At 40.5% G+C, this 21,929-nt stretch overlaps 1 protein-coding gene and 1 non-coding gene across 2 annotated transcripts in view; both read left to right on the top strand.

Annotated features, from left to right (window-relative positions):
- LOC126474821 (probable chitinase 10) overlaps positions 1-21,929 on the top strand; it is a 190,856-nt gene that overhangs the window by 11,867 nt on the left and 157,060 nt on the right. Inside the window, exons 4-7 of the mRNA XM_050102295.1 lie at positions 5,976-6,262; positions 16,085-16,390; positions 17,272-17,395; positions 19,625-19,629. Of these exons, the coding sequence (XP_049958252.1) occupies positions 5,976-6,262; positions 16,085-16,390; positions 17,272-17,395; positions 19,625-19,629 (722 nt within the window). The remainder of the gene's footprint in view (positions 1-5,975; positions 6,263-16,084; positions 16,391-17,271; positions 17,396-19,624; positions 19,630-21,929) is intronic.
- Trnal-caa (transfer RNA leucine (anticodon CAA)) lies at positions 7,268-7,342 on the top strand. The gene has a single exon. It is a non-coding gene; the product is annotated as a tRNA-Leu (tRNA).

Raw genomic sequence — 21,929 nt, 5'->3', positions numbered from 1 at the left:
TCGCTGGCTCAGACAGGTAGAGCGACAGCGACCGTGGACTGTAAATGTATGGTGCGGAATCATTGGCGACCACCTCATTGGTCCTCACTTCATTGCAGGGGCCCAAACAGCTGCAACATACATCGCGTTTCTACAGAATGATCTGCCAACGTTGCTCGAAAATGTCCCACTGGAAACGCGTCGACGTATGTGGTATCAGCATGATGGTGCACCTGCACATTCCGCAATTAACACTAGGCTGACCCTTGACAGGATGTTCGACGGGCGTTTCATAGGACGTGGAGGACGCCTAAATTGGCCACCCCGTTCTCCTGATCTTACACCTCTGGACTTCTTTCTGTGGGGTACGTCAAGGAGAATGTGTACCGTGATGTGCCTACAACCCCAGAGGATATGAAACAACGTATTGTGGCAGCCTGCGGCGACATTACACCAGATGTACTGCGGCGTGTACGACATTAATTACGCCAGAGATTGCAGTTGTGTGCAGCAAATGATGGCCACCACATTGAACATCTCTTGGCCTGACATGTCGGGACACACTCTATTCCACTCTGTAATTGAAAACGGAAACCACGTGTGTACGTGTACCTCACCCCTCATGGTAATGTACATGTGCGTCAGTGAAAAAGACCAATAAAAAGGTGTTAGCATGTGGACGTAATGTGCTGTTCCAGTCTCTTTTGTACCTAAGGTCCATCACCGTTCCCTTTGGATCCCTACGTAATTCGGTGCTCTCCGATACACACCATCGACCAGCGGAGGAGTGGTACTCAAGCGTCAACTTTAGGTTACAATATCTCTGAATGTAATTAACATTTTACGATGCAACAAACGGCACTGATTACGTATTTGTTTATATGTTCAGATGTGCTAACAAAACTAACGGGGTTCCATTTTAAAAAACCTAGGTTTGTGTTAAAAAACATACTTCCGTGCATTTTTTTATGGTTTGTATTAACCAGTTACTCTAGCCCCTCTCCTCACGTTCGGTCTGTGGAATCGATTCGTCAGTATTTGATGTGGTTTACGAAATATATCTAGCGGTAACGTTAGGTGACTAACCCTATATATATATATATATATAAAAGCAATTGGTTGCAGCTAATTCATTATAAATTACCTTTGATTCCAACAATTGTAGTGTTCTAATACGTCCACATCGGACAAGAATTATTTACTAATGCTTATACAAGAAGCAAGATACGTTATTGAAATAGGCAGCTGCAGTCGACAAAAGATGTAAGTTTGCCATTTTGGCTACAGACTGGTCATTCTAGTGTTTGTGGATATTAACAAAACTGAGGTGACAAAAGTCATGGCATACCTCCGAAAATGGTGTCGGACCTCCTTCTGCCCGGCTCCTTAAGCCGTTTGAAGGCTCTGCAAAAATATTCAGCTATGCTGCCTCTACAGCCGCCCATGCAGCTTTGGCAGTTTGAAAAAATCGCTTTATTTTGCTGTCAGATTTGATGTTTTCTTTGGCCAGATTTGTTGCCGGATTCGGCGTTATCTTTACGCCCAATTCGTTGCTATTTTTTTCCAGATTCCTTGAGTTTTTTTTACCAGGTTCATTGATATTTTTTGCCAGATTCATGGTTTTTCTTTTGGCAGATTAATTGATATTTTTGCCAGGTTAATTGTTATTGTTGTGGAAATCGTTATTTTTGACAAATTCGGTGTTGTAATTCAGCGTAATTTATTGCAAAATTTGGCGTTTTTTTGCCAAATTCAGTTATTTATTTTGCCAAATTCGGTATTTTGTGCCGTATTCGATTGATTGTAAAATTTAATACTTTTTGCCAAATTCCAGGTTTTTTTGCCAAAATTGACAGTGGCTAAAAATGCCGATACGACACTATTGTAGTCGTCACATCAATGCTTGTTTCGCAGGAAATGAAATGTTATTTTAGGACGGTATTTTAAGATTATACACAAAACTCAGCCTTGAGGAAGTTGTTAAGTCAAAATGCAGTTTTATCATTCGCTAACTGTCAATTATTAATATTATCAAACTCCCATCCTCAAATGTAACTTTTTTGCTCGGCAAAATTGCGAATAACGCGATATATTGTGACAATGGTCGATTTCGCTAAAAACTGCTAATTTCGCGTTGTCGTTTTCGCGATATTTTCCTGTTCGTAGCGATAATGTAATCACACAGAGGAAAATCCATGAGGAGACAAAGAAACTGGTACTCGTGCCTGATATTCTATAGGGCCCCAGCGAGCACGCAGAAGTGCCGCAACACGATGTGGCGTGGACTCGCCTAATACTTGCAGTAGGGCTGCAGGGAATTATCACCATGAATCCTGCAGGGCTGTCCATAAATCCGTAAGAGTGCGAGGGGGTGTAGATCTCTTCTGAACAGCACGTTGCGAGGGATCCCAGATACGCTAAATAATGTTCATGTCTGGGAAGTTTGGTGGCCAGCGGAAGTGTTTAAACTCAGAATAGTGTCCAATTCTAGACGTGTGGGATGTTGCATTGTCCTGCTGGAATTACCCACGCCCGTCGGAATGCACAATGGACATAAATGGATGCAGGTGAGTAGACAAGATGCTTACGTACGTGTTACCTGCCAGAGTCGTATCTAGACGTATCAGGGGTCCCACATCACTCCAACTGCACACGCCTATTACAGAGCCTCCAATAGTTTGAACAGTCCCGTGCTGAGATCCAGGGTCCATGGATCCATGAGGCTGTCTCCATACCCATACATGTCCATACGGTCGATATAATTTGAAACGATGCTTGTCGGACACGCCAAAATGTTTCCATTCATCAACAGTCCAATGTCGGTACCGACAGGCCCACACAAGGTGTCATGAGCAGGCCTTCGGCTCCGAGAGCCCATATCGACGATGTTCGCACGCTGACACTTGTTGATGGCTCACCATTGAAATCTGCAGCAGTTTGCGGATGGGTTGCGCCTCTCTTCAGTCGTCGTTGGTCCCGCTCTTGCAGGATCTTTTTCCGGCCGCAGCGATGTCGAGATTTGGCGTTTTACCAGATTCCCGATATTCACGGTTCACTCGTGAAATGGTCGTACGGGAAAATCTTCACTTCATCGCTACCTCGGAGATGTTGTGTCCCATCGGTCGTGCGCCGACTGTAACACTACGTTCAAACTCACAAATCTTGCTAACCTGCCATTGTACGAAGGTCACTCCAAAAGAAATGCACAGTATTTTTGTAAAAATACAGTTTTCATTCTGCATGTGTGTAAGTTTTACAGTGTGTAGATACATTCTTCCCGCTTGTTTTCAAATTTAATTCAACCTGTTCCCGTGAGTGGCGCCGTCACAGCATGTCTTCAAGATGGCTGCTACACTTGACGTTCGTCAGAAGCAACGTGCTGTCATAGAATTCCTCTGCTGTAAAAACGAGACAGTGGGAAACATCAATAAGAGGTTGAAAAAGGTGTATGGAGATGCTGCTGTCGATCGCAGTAGTTAGTCGGTGGGCAAGCAGGTTATATGATGAAAGCGGGCACGGCAATATTGAGGATTGTCCTCGCAGCGGCAGGCCTCGTACTGCACACACTCCGGACAATGTGTAGAGAGTTAACGAATTGGTGACTGCTGACAGACGCATCACAGTGAACGAATTGTCACTCTACGTTGGGATAGGGGAAGGAAGTGTTTGCAGAATACTGAAAGTATGGCGTTAAAAAAGGTTTGTGCCAGGTGGGTTCCTGGGATGTTGACAGTGGCTCAAAAAGAAACAAGAAAAACGGTATGCAGCGAACTTTTGGAACAGTAGGAGAATGGTGGAGTTTAATTTATTGGAAGAATTGTGACAGGTGATTAAACATGGCTCCATCATTTTTCACCAGAGACGAAGAGGCAATCAATGGAGTGGCATGATGCAAATTCAGCCGAGAAAAAAAATCAAAACCACACCTTCTGCTGTAAAAGTTATGGCTACGGTGTTTACCGATTCCGAAGGACTCTTGCTCGTGGACATCATGCCAAGTGGAACCACCATAAATTCTGATGCATATGTGACGACACTGAAGAAACTTCAAGTTCGACAAAAGTGGATGTTTTGCTGTTGCACGACAATGCACGGCCACATGTCAGTCAAAAAACCATGGAAGCGATCACAAAACTCTGATGGACGACACTGAAACATCCGCCTTACAGTCCTGACCTGGCTCCGTGTGACTATCATCTCTTCGTGGAGCAAGGTTTGAAGATGATGACTCCTTTGCGCACGCTGCCAAACAGTGGCTCCAACAGGTTGGTCCAGAATTTTACCGTGCAGGTATACAGGCGCTGGTTCCAAGATGGCATAAGGCAGTTGAGAGGGATGGAAATTATGTGGAGAAATGGAAATATTGTTCCTAAAGGATGTATCTACACACTGTAAAACTTTCAAACATGTAGAATAAATGATGGATTTAAAAAAATAGTGTGCATTTCTTTTGGAGTGACCCTCGTAGCAGCAGTAACTGGTCTAACAACTGAGCCAGACGCTTTTCGTCTTATATAGGCGTTGACGTCCCAAAGAAAGCAGGTGTTGACAGATGTGAAAATTACCGAGCTATCAGTTTAATAAGTCACGGCTGCAAAATACTAACGCGAATTCTTTACAGACGAATGGAAAAACTGGTAGAAGCCGACCTTGGGGAAGATCAGTTTGGATTCCGTACAAATATTGGAACACCTGAGGCAATACTGACCCTACGGCTTATCTTAGAAGCTAGATTAAGGAAAGGCAAACCTATGTTTCTAGCATTTGTAGACTTAGAGAAAGCTTTTGAGAATGTTGACTGGAATACTCTCTTTCAAATTTTGAAGGTGGCAGGGCTAAAATATAGGGAGAGAAAGGCTATTTACAATTTGTATAGAAACCAAATGGCAGTTATAAGAGTTGAGGGTCATGAAAGGGAAGCAGTGGTTGGGAAGGGAGTGAGACAGGGTTGTAGCCTATCCCCGATGTTATTCAATCTGTATATTGAGCAAGCAGTGAAGGAAACAAAAGAAAAATTCGGAGTAGGTATTAAAATCCATGGAGAAGAAATAAAAACTTTGAGGTTCGCCGATGACATTGTAATTCTATCAGAGACAGCAAAGGACTTGGAAGAGCAGTTGAACGGAATGGACAGTGTTTTGAAAGGAGGATATAAGATGAACATCAACAAAAGCAAAACGAGGATAATGGAATGTAGTCGAATTAAGTCGGGTGATGCTCAGGGAATTAGATTAGGAAAGGAGGCACTTACAGTAGTAAAGGAGTTTTGCTATTTGGGGAGCAAAATAACTGATGATGGTCGAAGTAGAGAATATGTAAAATGTAGACTGGCAATGGCAAGGTAAGCGTTTCTGAGGAAGAGAAATTTGTTAACATCGGGTATAGATTTAAGTGTGAGGAAGTCGTTTCTGAAAGTATTTGTATGGAGTGTAGCCATGTATGGAAGTGAAACATGGACGATAAATAGTTTAGATAAGAAGAGAATAGAAGCTTTCGATATGTAATGCTACAGAAGAATGCTGAAGATTAGATGGGTAGATGACATAACTAATGAGGAGGTGTTGAATAGGATTGGGGAGAAGAGAAGTTTGTGGCACAACTTGACTAGAAGAAGGGATCGGTTGGTAGGACATGTTCTGAGGCATCAAGGGATCACAAATTTAGCACTGGAGGGCAGCGTGGAGGGTAAAAATCGTAGAGGGAGACCAAGAGATGAATACATAAAACAGATTCAGAAGGATGTAGGTTGCAGTAGGTACTGGGAGATGAAGAAGGTGCACAGGATAGAGTAGCATGGAGAGCTGCATCAAACCAGTCTCAGGACTGAAAACCACAACAACAACAGGCGTTGACGACCGCAACGCCGTGTTCTGCCTGTTTACGTATCTCTGTATGTGAATACGCTTGCCTATACCAGTGTCTTCGGCGCTTCAGTGTATTTGACCTGTGCACGAGCGTGCTGCCACCGGTTCACAAGCGACGCTGTTTCCGTGCAGGCGCGGCGGACATGGGCGGGTCTGCGCGCGAGAAGGAGCACTTCTCGCTGCTGGTGGAGGAGCTGGCGGAGGCGTTCGCGCCGCGCGGCAGCGTGCTGAGCGCGTCCGTGTCGCCGTCGCGCTTCCGCGTCGAGGACGGCTACGACGTGGCGCGGCTGGCGCGCCGCCTCCACTTCGTCAACCTCATGGCGTTCGACCTGCTGACCGAGCAGGACGCGGCCGCCGACCACCACGCGCCGCTCACGCAGCGCAGGCACGACTACGGCCTCGCCGTCTTCTACAACGTCGTGAGTACCCGCTCGTACCTTAGCTGACAGCCGAACCTGATAGTGTTGCGTAATGAAATAAGTATTCACGATACAGGATGACAGCCAAAAACAGTTGCAGGATAAAAATTTATTAAAATTCTTGACCAAAGTTTCGGTACATATAAATATACCTTCATCATGGCACAATTGTTTTGTTAATCTCCATTGCATGATGTAATTTTAGATTTTTTACTTCTGATGAAGGTATATTTATATGTACCGAAACTTTGGTCAAGAATTTTAATAAATTTTTATCCTGCAACTGTTTTTGGCTGTCACCCTTTATCGTGAAGAATTTCAACAGTTGCTGTTGCAGCCATGTTCAAAATCTTGAAATAAGTATTACTGTCAGTGGTGTTGAGAAGCAGCTGAAATCGTTAAAGTCGAAGAACTATATGAAATAAAATCGTCATAACTTCCGAACGGATCGCGTTAGGACGTTCAAACTGCACAATTGACCACCGGGTGCGATGGGAATTGTATGGTTCGGTTTAGTGATGAAGCCTACTCTTGTTTCGATGGGTTTGTCAACAAACAAAATTAGATCATTTGGGGGACTGAGATTCCGCGTTTTGCGATCGAGAAGTCTCTTCACCCTCGACAGGTGACTGTGTGGTGTGCAATGTCCAGTTACGCAATAATTGGTGCGATGAAACTTCGTGGCAGATTAAAACTGTGTGCCGGACTGAGACTCGAACTCGGGACCTTTGCCTTTCGCAGGCAAGTGCTCTACCAACTGAGCTACCCAAGCACGACTCACGCCTCGTCCTCACAGCTTTAATTCCGCCAGTACCTCGCCTCCTACCTTCCAAACTTCACAGGAGCCCTCCTGCGAACCTTGCAGAATTAGCACTCCCGGAAGAAAGGATATTGCGGAGAAATGGCTTTCACTCTACAGCAGAGTGTGCACTGATATGAAACTTCCTGGCAGGTAGAAGGCGAGGTACTGGCGGAATTAAAGCGGTGAGGACGGGGCGTGAGTCGTGCTTGGGTAGCTCAGTTGGTAGAGCACTTGCCCGCAAAAGGCAAAGGTCCCGAGTTCGAGTCTCGGTCCGGCACACAGTTTTAATCTGCCACGAAGTTTCATATCAGCGCACACTCCGCTGTAGAGTGGAAATTTCATTCTAGAAACAACCCCCAGGCTTTGGCTAAGCCATGTCTCCGCAACATCCTTTCTTCCAGGAGTGCTAGTTCTGCAAGGTTCGCAGGAGGGCTTCTGTGAAGTTTGGAAGGTAGGAGGAGAGGTACTGGCGGAATTAAAGCTGTGAGGACGGGGCGTGAGTCGTGCTTGGGTAGCTCAGTTGGTAGAGCACTTGCCCGTGAAAGGCAAATGTCCCGAGTTCGAGTCTCGGTCCAGCACACAGTTTTACTCTGCCATGAAGTTTCATAATAGCTCACACTCCGCAGTAGAGTGGAAATTTCACTATAGAAACAACCCCCAGGCTGTGGCTAAGCCATGTCTCCGCAATATCCTTTCTTCTGGGAGTGCTAGTTCTGCAAGGTGCGCACGAGGGCTTCTGTGAAGTTTGGAAGGTAGGAGGAGAGGTACTGGCGGAATTAAAGCTGTGAGGACGGGGTGTGAGTCGTGCTTGGGTAGGTTAGTTGGTAGAGCACTTGCCTGCAAAAGGCAAAGGTCCCGAGCTCAAGTCTCGGCCCAGCACACAGTCTTAATCTCCCAGGAAGTTTCATATCAGCGCACACTCTGCTGCAGAGTGGAAATTTCATTCTAGAATTGGTGCGATATTCCTGAACTGCATGCTGACTACCGAATGGTATGTGAAGGTTTTGGAATATAATTTCATCCCCATAATCCAAAGTGATCCTGATTTCGACAAGATGTGGTTCGTGCAAGACGGAGATCGACCCCATCGAATCAGGAGAGTGATGTCTTGGAGGAACACTTTGGGGATCGCATTCTGGCTCTAGGGTACCCAGAGGCCACTGGCATGGGCCTCTATTGGCCACCATATTTTCCAGATCTGAGCACAAGCGACTCTTTTTTTGGGGGGCTATATTAAACGCAAAATGTACAGCAATGACCCCCATAATCATTGGTGAGCTGAAAACACCCATTCAGGAGGTCACTGACAACGTCATTATTCCGACACTTCAGCAAGTCATGCAAAATTTCGCTATCCGTGTGCGCCACATCATCACCATTGACTGTAGGCATATTGAATATCTGTAGTGACATTTACGTGTTGAATAAAGTGTGTGCACGCCGTAGTTTGTAACTAATTTATGTCTTTCATATATAGTTCAATAATTGTCACCCGGTATAATCTGTCGTAGATCCCATGAACAAAAAACTGTGTCCAGTTTTTGGAAAAAGCACAGGTCACATCCGTCTACAGGAAGGGTAGTGGAAGTCTTCCACAAAAGTACCGCCCAGTATCCTTGACATCAGTTTATTGTAGAATCTTATAACATATTCTGAGCTTAGACATAACAAGGTATCTCGAACAGAATGACGTCCTTCATGCGAAACAGCACGGATTCTGGAAACACTGATTGTGTGAAACCCATCTCACATTTTTCTCACGTGACATACTGAAAGCTTTGGATCAAGGCAGTCAAGTAGATGCAGTATTTTTCAATTTCTGAGAAGCATTCGACTCAGTACCCCACCTACACTTATCGTCAAAAGTACATTGAAATGAGGTATCGAGTGAAATTTGTGACTGTACTGAGGAATTTTTGATAGGAAGGACACAGAGGAGAGTCATCGTCAGATGTAGAAGTAACTTCAGGTGTGCCCCAGGGCAGTGTGTTGAGACCCATGATGTTCATGTTGTAATTAATGATGTTGCAGACAATATTAATAGTAACCGAAGACTATTTGCAGATCATGCAGTTATCTATAATGAAGTGCTGTCTGAAAGACGCTGTATAAATATTCAGTTGGATCTTGATAAAATTTCAGCATGGTGAAAAGATTCGCAACTTGTTTAAATGTTCAGAATTGTAAAATTGTGCACTTCACAAAAAGAAAAAATATGTAGTATCCTATGACAAGTATCAGTAAGTCACTGTTGGAATCAGCCTGTTGGTACAAATACTTTGGTGCATCACTTTGTAGGGATATGAAATGGAATGATCTCATAGGCTTAGTCATGGGTAAAGCAGGTTTTAGATGCTGATTTATTAGTAGAATACTGAGGAAGTGCAGTCACTTGCGTAACTGCTCCCAGAATATTGCTCAAGTATGTGGGACACATACTAAATAAGACTAACAGGGGATATTGAATGCATACAGAGAAGGACAGCACAAATGGTCACAGGTTTGTTTGAGTCATACAGAGATACTGAAGGAACTCAACTGGAAGAATCTTGAAGATAGGAATAAACTATCCCGAAAAACCCTATAACAAAATTTCAAGTACTGGCTTTAAATGATGTGTCTAGGAATGAACTGCAACAACAACAACAACAACAACAACAGCCAGTAGGGATCACGAGGATAAGATTAGAATAAATACTGCACAGGAAGGCATTGAAACAATCGTCTCCCCACAACATTTGTAAATGGAAAGAGGGAAGAAACTCTAATAATTGGGACAATGGATGGGGACCCTCTGCCTCACACATCTTGGTGGTTTGTAGAGTACACATGTAGATGTAGATTTCTAGATTTAGCATGGACGCCCACAGAAATTCATCCAAAATAATAATTTCTTGTACAGTGTGAGCCAGAAGTTATGCAACCCTACATTCAAACCTTTATTAATGTACTTATAATGTATACACTCACAATATATATTTGCTCATAATAGATGCTGGAAACACCCTCTATGTGCTGCAACACATTCCTCAACACAATTCTTTGTCAAAATTTTAAACATGGCTGCAACAGCAACTGTTGAAATTCTTCACGATAAAGGATGACAGCCAAAAACAGTTGCAGGATAAAATTTTATTAAAATTTCTTGACCAAGGTTTTGGTACATATAAATATACCTTCATCAGAAGTAAAAAATCTGAAATTACATCATGTAATGGAGATTAATAAAACTGGAAGTTCATAAGTGAAGTAATGGTGCTAAACTGTTCGCTTTGGCGCTGTGCCTTAGTCATGTTGTACTAATGGAGAAGATGTCTCAATTATTGATGACGCCTTTGGCATAATTGTTTTATTAATCTCCATTACATGATGTAATTTCAGATTTTTTACTTCTGATGAAGGTATATTTATATGTACCGAAACCTTGGTCAAGAAATTTTAATAAAATTTTATCCTGCAACTGTTTTTGGCTGTCATCCTTTATCGTGAACAATTCTTTGTGTTGGCTGCTACTTTTTGGATGGGTGCTACACTTATGCAGGCTGTTTTGTCTTCAGTGTTGTGTTGGTCAATTGTGTAAGAATTGTTCTTATAGATGTTATCCTTCAGATATCCCCAAAGAAACTAGTTGCCATGCAGAATGTCAAATGGCGTGGAATTCTTTTATTTATAAATCTAATCAAAAGAGTTTGATTATCATATTTATTCAATTAACGTATTTTCATCATCATATTGATGTTGTTATTTGCTCTTATTTTTCTTCCTGTCATTCTGTTTTGTTCTGGAATGTCCCTGTGTCATCTGTAATCTGCAACAATGTGGCAACATGGACTGCCCATCCGTTGGTAACATTGCAGTTCGTATTGCTAATGTGAGGGTAGTTTCATGTAAACAGTGTAATGAGAAATTACAGTTTGCTGAAAGTGCTCAAACTGAAATTGCCGGTAGATGTTAGCTTTAATAACCATGAAGGGGGGATCATGATTTTATTTTTGCCGCAAATTGTTGACCACTGCTGTCTCAGATACGTTACATGTCCCAAGGTTGTGGTTAGCTTAGGACATGAGTTTAAAGTCAGGGCTACAAAATGTGTCTCCTACTGCTGTTAAATCATTGGTCACTTAAAATCAGCTGTTGACAGAGCATCTCGTATTTCCGACATACCTTGCAGCTGCCACTTCCAACACTGATCTGTGTTATGTATTGACAGCACTTGTGAATTGACATGCCATGTTTGTTTGTTATCTGTAACTGAGCAGTAGCCAGCGGCCAACATAGCAACAAGTGACAAATGTCAACTATCAAGTAATTTTAAACAGACTGCAGTTAGTCTAGGTGGTTGCTTCGTAATCTCACAGCAATACAGCAGGAGACAAGGGTTGATAGATGAGGAATGCTGTATGAGAGTGGTTTGAAAAGTTATCGGAACTGCATGAGATGTCAGCGCTAGCGCAATGAGTTGTCCATGTGATATTCATTGGACCATTGCCTGTAAACACGTGCCACTTCAGTGCTGTTGGAAGAAAGCTGTGCTGGTGATGTGACACTGTTGTTGTTCCCACATAGTGATTTGTGAAGATGGAAAAAATCGATTCGAGAGGTGATTAAGTACTTTGTAAAGAAAAGTATGAAGGCTCATTCATGCTGATTTCCAGAATACACTGGGGGACTCTGCTCCTTCATATTCAGCTGTTGCCAAGTGGACAAATGAATTTAAATTTGGTCAGGAGAGTTCAGATGATGATCTAAGCAGTGGTCGGCCAAAATGTGTCATTACTCCAGAAATCATTGCAAAAGTGCACAAAATGGTCATGGAGGATCGCTGACTGAAATTGCGTGAAATTGCTCACGCTTGCCAGATGCCGTCTGAAATGGTATATCACATTTTAAGAGAAGAATTATAAATGAAAAAATTATCTGCAAGATGGGTCCGCAACTCTTGATGCTGGATCAAAAACGCATGATAATGGACCTATTGGAACAATGTTTGGCCCATTTTAGGAAAAACAGACAAGATTTTTTGCACTGGTTTGTGATTACAGATGAAACTTGGTTGCAATACTATACCCCAGAGACAAAACAACAGTCAAAGCAGTGGAAACATGCTGATTCTCTGCCACCAAAGAAAGCAAAGACAATTCCTTCAGCGGGAAAGGTCATGGTATAAGGGTTCTGGGATGCGAAGGGGATTCTGCTTGTTCATTATCTCCCCACTGGTCAAAAAATTACTGGAGAATACTATGCTAACCTCCTGAACAAATTGCAACAAAAGATACGTGAAAAAAGGTCAGGTTTAGCAAGGAAGAAAGTCATCTTCTGTCAAGACAATGCACGCCCACACACATGTGCCATCGCCATATCAAAATTACACAAACAAAGGTATGAATTGTTGCCACACTTGCCTTATTCACCTGATATGGCTCCATCAGACTTCCACCTCTTCCCAAAATTGAAAATTTTTCTTGGTGGACAAAGGTTCACTTTAAACGAAGAATTGATAGCCGGAGTTGACAACTATTTTGCAGGCCTGGAGGAAACTAATTTTCAAGATGGAATCAAGGCACTGGAACATCGTTAGACCAAGTGCATTAGTCTACAAGGAAACTACATTTTGCAGGCTCAGAGGAAACTCATTTTCGAGAGGGGATCAAGGCACTGGAACATTGTTGGACCAACTGCATTAATTTACAAGGAAACTACATTAAAAAATAAAAAAGTTTCAGACATGTAAGTACTTTTTTTTATATTCCGTTCTGAGAACTTTTCAAACCACCCTCATATTATTATGATCAAATGCTCCTGCCACTGCTTACAATACATTGTCACTGCTAAACATGGTATGCGAACATATGTCAGTACAATGCAAAACGTACTAAACTGAAACATGTGCAGCTGTTGTTGTAATGCTATTTTATTGTATTGCAACAAGTTTTGGTGGCTCAGTAAACCATCTTCAGGCCTTAACTGACCTGAGGGGGTCAACTTCAGTCATATACATGATCCCATCAATGGCCAACATCTATGAATTGGCTTTTGTAGAATACTATAACAGCGATGTTGTGTCTGCAACTATGGTTATCACTAATGGGATTGTGTAAATGATTCGAGTTCAGCCCCACAGAAGCAGATATGGCCTGAAGATGATGTACTGAGTCACCAAACCTGGTTGCAATGTAATAGAAAGGTCATCAGAATGCTGGATGTAGGTGTTTCATTTATTATGCAAGTGAACAGTTGAAGCCCCACAGACCATCAGTCAGAAGAATGGCCATACAAAAACTAAATGTTAGTCTGCTTGTGAGTCATTCCCAGAGATGAGCCCCATATGAGACAGTTGGTCTTCTGCATCTCTATTCTACAGGCCTTGCTATATGTGGATACTGCATGTTTTCAGAAGCCAGGTAAAACTAGCAGGAACAAGTATTTAAAAGTCCAGGTGAAGCTCTTTTGTCCAAATTGTGATATATTTAAACTCCCAGTCCTGAGGAATGCCACCAAAACATAGAGAATGGTGCAGATTACTTTGAGAAGTTGCAAGGGGAATCATTACTTACAGTAAATGTGGCTGAAAAATCTGGAAAAATTCAGTGATCTTCATATTGGTGAACATTGCCCTTGTTTCATGAGGGAACCTGATTTTTTTCAATAATTTATCATGATTTGATTTGTTGTGTTTATCTAACATCAAGAAGAGTGATCATAATAAATTCACCATTCAAGATAAAGAGCATAAACAACAAAACACACCGTTACAGAAAAGAAAATCTGTTACTTTAACTAGGTCTTGTAGAACTTAAACTTTTAGCTAATCTTACCTACCCCCACCACTCCACCTCCACTGCTCCCATCAGTCCCTGGGCAATTACTATAATTCATGCGAACACTTTGTTTGAATAGCATTGCAACTTAAAGTGTGAAACAAATCAACGGGTCACCTATTCCTCACTGTAGTTTATTACCACTTTAAATGCAGAAATTAATTTTGCCTGTTTTATACCAAGAGCATTTTATTAGAATTGCTAAGGTCCTATTGGTAATAACAGATGGCTTGAACAGCTAGTATATATTTACTTAAAGCTTAAGCAGCATAACTGAAGCTGACAACACTGACTCATCTTTATAGGTATAACAGGCTGTGTTTGTTTATCATAAACCAGCTGACAAACTCAGTGTTGCCCAGGTATTCATGCATCTCAGTGTTTATGATCTCATACCTCCTGAACTATGTGTGGTGTCACACATTTGGAGGTGCATTTAGTGGCATATGTGGATACTACCTGCGAAATTTATTGAAAATAGAGTTAGTACCATACAAGTAATAAATTTAAATGTCATGCATGATGTGGCTCTTTTTCACACATCTCATTGTTTGTGATGTCATATCTCCTGTGATATGTAGGTGGTCATTACTCCAACAGTGATTGTTGACTGACAGTGACGGATGTGTGTACCAAGTTTGATTGAAATTGGGTCAGTGATTTAGGAGATGTGGAACATACATACATACATCAGTTTTTATAATATATATGGAGATCATAAAAAAACTGCATCCAGTTGTTTTAGGTACCACCATGAGTAGAGGAATCAAATATTTCAGCAGCAATTTAGCTCACTGCACCTTCAGCAACATATTATACTTAAAATATGATCATTATATTTTGCTCTCATTTCACACTCAGTCATAAAAACACCAACCAATTAAGTAACTATCATTCTTTATGCAGCTATACACAATGTTTACATTTAGTTTTTAAACTTTCATTATGTAATTTCTTTACATCAGTTTTTTATAATATCAAGTTGAGCTTCTATGGACCATGTGGTAACAACCAATTTCATTTTAGTGTCTAGGTCTGGTTCTTGTTCCAGCTTTGACTTCCTGCCAGTATCTTCTGAGCCCACCAAGGAGTGCCTGTTTATGCTCTTTAGATAATGGTCATCTCCATCTTTTGGATGTTGATGCTATTTTAAAACCTTGGTAGTTGTTCACCAATCTTCTAAATTTGTTCCTGTCAGAAATTTCTCTCTCCGAGATAACAGTCTGCCTAAGATCGTTTTCACATTCTTCAAACCATCTTGACCTTGTTTTCTTAGGTTGGATGAAACTCCATATTCTTTTTGTTAGTCGGTCACAATCCATCCTCATGAGATGACTGTAAAATAACAATCGTCTCTTCTTAATGGATGGTGCAATAGGTTCTGTCTTGCTGTACAAGTCCTCATTTGCTCTCATTTGCCATTGTCCATCAACCCATCTAATATCTAGGATTTTCCTTAATATTCTATGCTCTGGATTTTCCAGCTGCTCAGCCTGACCTTCTCTATTCATGGTCAAAGTTTTGGACGCATACAAGCCCTCAGGTTTTACAACTGTATTATAATGTCGGAACTTGGCCCCTATACTCAGAGGCTTTTTGCTATAGGTATTCTTTATCAGTTGGTATGTGTGGTCTAACTTCCTCATTCTGACATTAATTGCTTCTTCTTCTCATCCATTCTCCTGGATGACTTCACTGAGATACCTGAAATTCTTAACTCGTCCAATTTTTCCCAGATTGGTGATCATCCATTCAGGTCCATCACAGATGTACATAATATATTTTGTCTTTTGAATAGAAATCTGGAATCCAACTTTTTCAGCAATTTCTGACAACCTATTGATCTTGTTGGCTGCTGATGTTATGTTGTTAGCAAAAATGGCCAGGTCATCCACAAAGGCCAAGCAGTCAATGTGCACCCCTTGTTCTTAGAAACAAGTCTGAACCGCTCTTCATTTGTTTCCTCTTGGGCTAACAACTTTCTCCACTCTCGAATGATCTATTCCAAGACGCAGTTGAAAAGGAGTGGGGATAGTCCATCTCCATGTCTTACGCCCATTTTGATTGTAAAGGGTACTGATATCTCACCAATAAATTTTATTTTTGATACTGTGTTAGTGAGAGTTTGCTTGATCAGCTTTCTTGATGTATCATCCACCCCAAACTCTTCCAAAATATTCATTTGTTACATTATGTCTACAGGATTATGCAGTTCGATACTGGCTTAGGAAGGGAGCCCGACGTGACCAACTGGTTGTTGGCATTCCATTCCATGGACATTCATTCACCTTGCAAGATGAAGCTAAAAATTCTCCAGGAGCCCCTGTGAAGGGCCTAGGAAAAGAAGGACCCTTTACCCAGGAGAAAGGTTTCTTGGCATACTTTGAAATATTGCAACTGCTTGAGGAAGGCCACTGGATGAAGGCAACTGATGATGTAGGCAGCCCCTACATGGTTAAAGGCAACCAGTGGATTGGCTATGAGGACCAGCGTAGTGTTGCCACTAAGGTAAGTTCTACACACTACTTTCAAGTAATTTCATAGTATTACTATTAAGATAAGATCATTTCTTCATTTGTCACTCATGGTCACAAGAATATTTCATTTAGTATGCTTTCTTAAATCACCTTAAAGTGTTTGCTGATAAATAGTAGATGAATAAACATGAGGCTTGGTTAAAATTGTGCGTTATCTGACATACATCAGTCAGAAAACTTTTCTATAGGTCCTTACACATGTGTGTCACATGACAACATAAAATGCCTTTTTGTGTTACAGAAGATAAAAAAATTAAGAAAACTGTATCAGGTGTAAGGAGAAGTGGGTAGATGTAGACTGTGCTTGCTTCATCCTGTTTGTCTCATGTCTACCTCACCTGGATTTCTATTTACTTTAATTAGCATATATTTGATTTATGTCTATCTACATATCCATTTTTATTCCTTTTGTTCTTAGTCTTGGATAGTGAAATTTTCGTAAGGTGAGCCTCTTGTCAGGCAATTTTAAGCCATCATCTGAAATTAAAATATCTCTGGCATTTCATATTATTAAATAATTCATTATCTTGGTACATATTATTTCTGAACCTGTCAATTTTTCTTCAAATATATTTGCTTGTGGTACTTCAAAAAGGAATCTTGGATTACAGAATTTCACTAATAGTTCAGATATATTGTTATACTAAGTGATTGCTGTCTTGAAATGTAAGTTATAGTTTTTATAGTGTAATGATAGTTTCCCACAAGATTTTTCAAGATCATAGTTTTCTCCCTTTGCACAAACAAGTTACTAATTTTACTGTTATTAAAACATGCAACAATTTATCTATTTCTGTAGAAAGTACTATGTCATATGATACTATGTTTATGAAAAATACATTTTCTTTTCAGGTCATGTATATCAAGAAAAATCTTCTCGGTGGAGCCATGGTGTGGGCACTTGACTTAGACGATTTTGAGGGAGCATATGGACAAAAATGGCCTCTTCTTTCAGTAGTGAAGAAGGGACTCTTGGGTGAGAACCTTTAATTATTGTGATATAATAACTAGTACCCATTGACAAACACAACATGAATTTACATAAAATAAATCTACATATGGGCTTACTTTAACAGTATTTTGGTTACAATATCTCACTACATCATAAAGACAAAATTAAGAAAATTTGCATTCCCTGTCAGAAAAGACATTCATGCAGTTGGACACTGGCCCTTTAAACTGTGATATTTTATCCTCTTCCATTGTCCCCATCCTCTAGTATTATAGCATGACTGTGGAGGCATAGGATGCAGGAGGGTTTGTAGTCTCCAATTTAGAGCACAATAGTAATTTACCAGCAGTTGCTGAATACACTGCAACACAGAATAAATTATGCACAGATTGTACAAGCTACTGATCCTGTCAATTTCTCATGACTGCAAATGAAAACAATTGGAATTTACACAGTTTAAATCACAGTGGTAGAAACCACCAAGGATATGTGGAACATAACTGTATTCTAGTCTCAAGCAGACCTAGTTGTAACAAAAAAAGTCCGAAGACTAACCATTTGAAGTGCAGAACCATTGTCAGTACTTCAGTCAGCTTTGGAGAGGAATACATTACCTTCTAAATAGAAGCAAGTGTGAGCTGTGGCAGCTTGGCCTTAAATTGGCTAGCTGATGGGCCCATGTGACCAAATGGCTCGAGATGCTGTCTGTTCACTGCTTACAGTGGCACTGCTGGATGTATGTATAATGAGGCATATCTATAGTATGGCATCAGCCATTGATATATCTGGTGGGGTTACAACAGGGGGGAAGGACAGCAAGTATGAAGTAAGGATATACACAAAGAGGAATGGTTCTCCCAGGTAGAATCCCAGGTTATGGTATGTCGCATATGGGAAGGCAGGGATGGAGCGAGGGAGTGGGCATGGGATTGACAGAAACTGCTTTGAAAACTACGTCAAAGAGCTTTTATGGCCCAGAAAGAGACAAGTGCGCCAAGAAGTATAGTGATAACTGCAGGCTGAGACTGAAGAGGAAAGTAATGTACAGCGATAGATATGAATAATAACAGCAGCAGAGGGCTAAAAGCTGGTAGAGCCAGATGAATCTCTATGACCAGTGAAAACTATAAAATCAGAAGGGTTATGAGACAGTAAACTTTGTTCGCTGGCCAGTTTCCACCTGTGAATTTCAGAGATACTGGGAAATGGGAAGGTATCCCAGTGCCATTGGTCATGAAGTAATTGTTGAAATCAGTCATATCCTTCTGTGTGGTCAAACTTACCCTTGTACACTGCTTGGCATTCACCAATTATATTGGTGAACAGCTGATTTATGATTCTGCTGACATTGAAAGCTGTGTGATGATTGCAGTTAAAGTGATTCATGAGCCCTTTTTCACAGTATACAATATTTTCCTCTTTGTTTAACCCTCCTTTCCCTCCCTTTTTACTCTCCTGGCAGCTTGTGTTAAATCTGCCAGTACCACAATTTGCACCTATGAGAACTGCTGCTCATGTTGCCTATGTGTGCATTCCACATCTTTTCTCTCCATCCCTTTTCTCCTCACCTCTTTGTACCCATTATTGCTTCTGCACTAATATATGCCTATTTTCTCCTCAATTCAGTTTTTATGCGGTGAGTACTTCCATTCCCCATACTTTAGTTATTTATTTATGTATTGTACCCTAGGCAAATTTTATTGCACACACTGAGTAGTATACGTTGTTCACTAACTAGTATTTAGCCAATTATATTTTGTACAATAATATTCTAATCCTATTACACATTAAATCATAATTTTGTTTCCATCATTTGTGCTATATGTACTTGTACAAGTAAGTTACATGACATTTTGTTACAGTAACTGCACTGTAATTTGTCTTAAACTGTAGTGCACATAAATCATTTACGCTGTAGTAACAATTATACCAAGAAAGTTTTGAGAAATTTTTTGAAAATATTTTTATAGTTTCTCTCTTAAGTATGAATGTAGTTTTTCTAGGGCTTTTGTACCTGCATGAAATGGTGCTGATTTGTATTTCATGCTGTCTCATATGGGCACATAGGAGAGGTTCCATTTCCTTGTGTTGTGCTCTCTTATTACCTAGAGTATCGAGAGCATAGTTAAATTTTGTCCAGCGTAAGAGTTCACGTAGATGTATGCTGGATGGTGGTAGTATCTTAAGGGCTTTAAATGCTGTCCTACATGATGTTTTACATTTAAGACTGACTATCGTTCTTATTGCTATAAGTTGATGTTGAATAGGTTATTGCATAGTATATAATTTTCATAATATTTTTGTACTTTAGATATCTGAGTCTATGCAGCACATGTGGATGTCAGCTGAGTTTTTTGCCTATGTGCTTATCTCAATTTACATTTTCAACAATTATTATTCCAAGGAATTTTGTGTATTTGGAGTTTTCTCCTATGCACTTACATCTTGATATCTTCATTGTACTGGTTTTTTAGTTTGAAATTTAGGCAAAGTGGTTTAGTAATGTTGTTATGCAAATTTAATTCAGTAAATCTTTGGATTGTACTATTTACTTCTAAGTTGGCTTTTATTTGTAGATTTTCTGTGTCTTTATCCTTGACCAGTAGAGTTGTGTTGTCTGCATAAATGACTATAATGTGACGACAGTACTGGAAGTGGTGGAGACAGGTTTGAGAGACGTGTGCGACAACATGACAAAAATAACATTTTTTTTTTTATTTATCTGCACAAAACATACATCTAAAACCAAAACCTAATCAAGAGGGGAATTCCTGATCACAGTTTTATTATCACAGTCTATAATAACCCCATATATATATATATATATATATATATATATATATATATATATATATATATATATATATATATATATATATATATATATATATATATATATATATATATATATATATATATAATGGAAGGAAACATTCCACGTGGGAAAAATTATATATAAAAACAAAGATGAGGTGACTTACCGAACAAAAGCGCTGGCAGGTCGATAGACACACAAACAAACACAAACATACACACAAAATTCAAGCTTTCGCAACAAACTGTTGCCTCATCAGGAAAGAGGGAAGGAGAGGGAAAGACGAAAGGATGTGGGTTTTAAGGGAGAGGGTAAGGAGTCATTCCAATCCCGGGAGCGGAAAGACTTACCTTAGGGGGAAGAAAGGACGGGTATACACTCGCACACACACACATATCCATCCACACATATACAGACGCAAGCAGACATATTTAAAGACAAAGAGGAAACTATATATATAATAGAGGGAAACATTCCACGTGGGAAAAATGTATCTAAAGACAAAGATGATGTGACTTACCGAACGAAAGCGCTGGCAGGTCGATAGACACACAAACAAACACAAACATACACACAAAATTCTAGCTTTCGCAACAAACGGTTGCTTCGTCAGGAAAGAGGGAAGGAGAGGGAAAGACAAAAGGAAGTGGGTTTTAAGGGAGAGGGTAAGGAGTCATTCCAATCCCGAGAGCGGAAAGACTTACCTTAGAGGGAAAAAAGGATGGGTATACACTCGCACACACACACATATCCATCCACAAATATACAGACACAAGCAGACATATTTAAAGACAAAGAGTTTGGGCAGAGAGTTTGTGTGTCTATCGACCTGCCAGCACTTTCGTTCGGTTACACAGTTGGTTGACAACTTAATGAATCTTCTTTAAGAAGGTTAAACAACATGCACAGGGTTAGAAGAAATGCTCAAGCATATACATTCCTTTAAAAATGTCAGCACTTACAAATACTCCCATATAGTTTGAATTTTGAGCTAGCAGTTACAACAAATGAACTTCAAATCAGCCAACATGAAGTGTGGTAGAACATTAGTTTAAATGTGGGGGCCTAGTAAAATACACAATAACAAGAAGAAGAACAAAGTGGTAAATGATAATCATTATAGAAAAACAGTCAGGGCCAGTCAGTGGACCACAGAAAATATCACAAAGTCTCTTAATGTCAGTTAATAATTAATAACAAGCATTTGTAGTGAACATGTTCACCTTGTTTAATTACACAAAAGCACCTTTAACTTCATACAGCTTTGCATGATACACTTTCTAGTGATCCAAATATCTCATATACTTGAATAAAACAGATCCGGCCATGGTTGATATTGTCTGCTGGCTGGAGGATCTGTGGGTGGGTCCCATCTCTTGCTGGATCAGCACTTGTAGGAAACTTTCTCCAGTCATAGCTCATTGGCTGTAGACAGGAACTGAGGCCACTTTGGAAGGCAGCATTGTGGAAACAGCCAAGAAGCATCCTCTCGGCAGTTGCGGCTGAGGTCGACACTACTCCAGCAACACACAGTGGCCTCACTGGAGCCATTTGGCGGGTATTCAGATTGGCTTGCGTACATAATGGAATTAAACTGTGACATATGTTCTCATAATTAAATAATGTATGGAGTGTGATTTATGTATAGAATGAAAAGCAATGAGCCAACAGTGGATGCCTGTGGAACAGAGAATTGTAGAATTTTGGTCCAGATCATATTTTCTCTTGTGTTTTGTTTGCAAT

The sequence above is a fragment of the Schistocerca serialis genome, chromosome 4 (genome assembly GCF_023864345.2).
Source record: "Schistocerca serialis cubense isolate TAMUIC-IGC-003099 chromosome 4, iqSchSeri2.2, whole genome shotgun sequence".
NCBI lineage: Eukaryota > Metazoa > Arthropoda > Insecta > Orthoptera > Acrididae > Schistocerca > Schistocerca serialis.
Note: the sequence above shows the minus strand (reverse complement) of the source record. Positions and strands in the feature narration are given on the sequence as shown.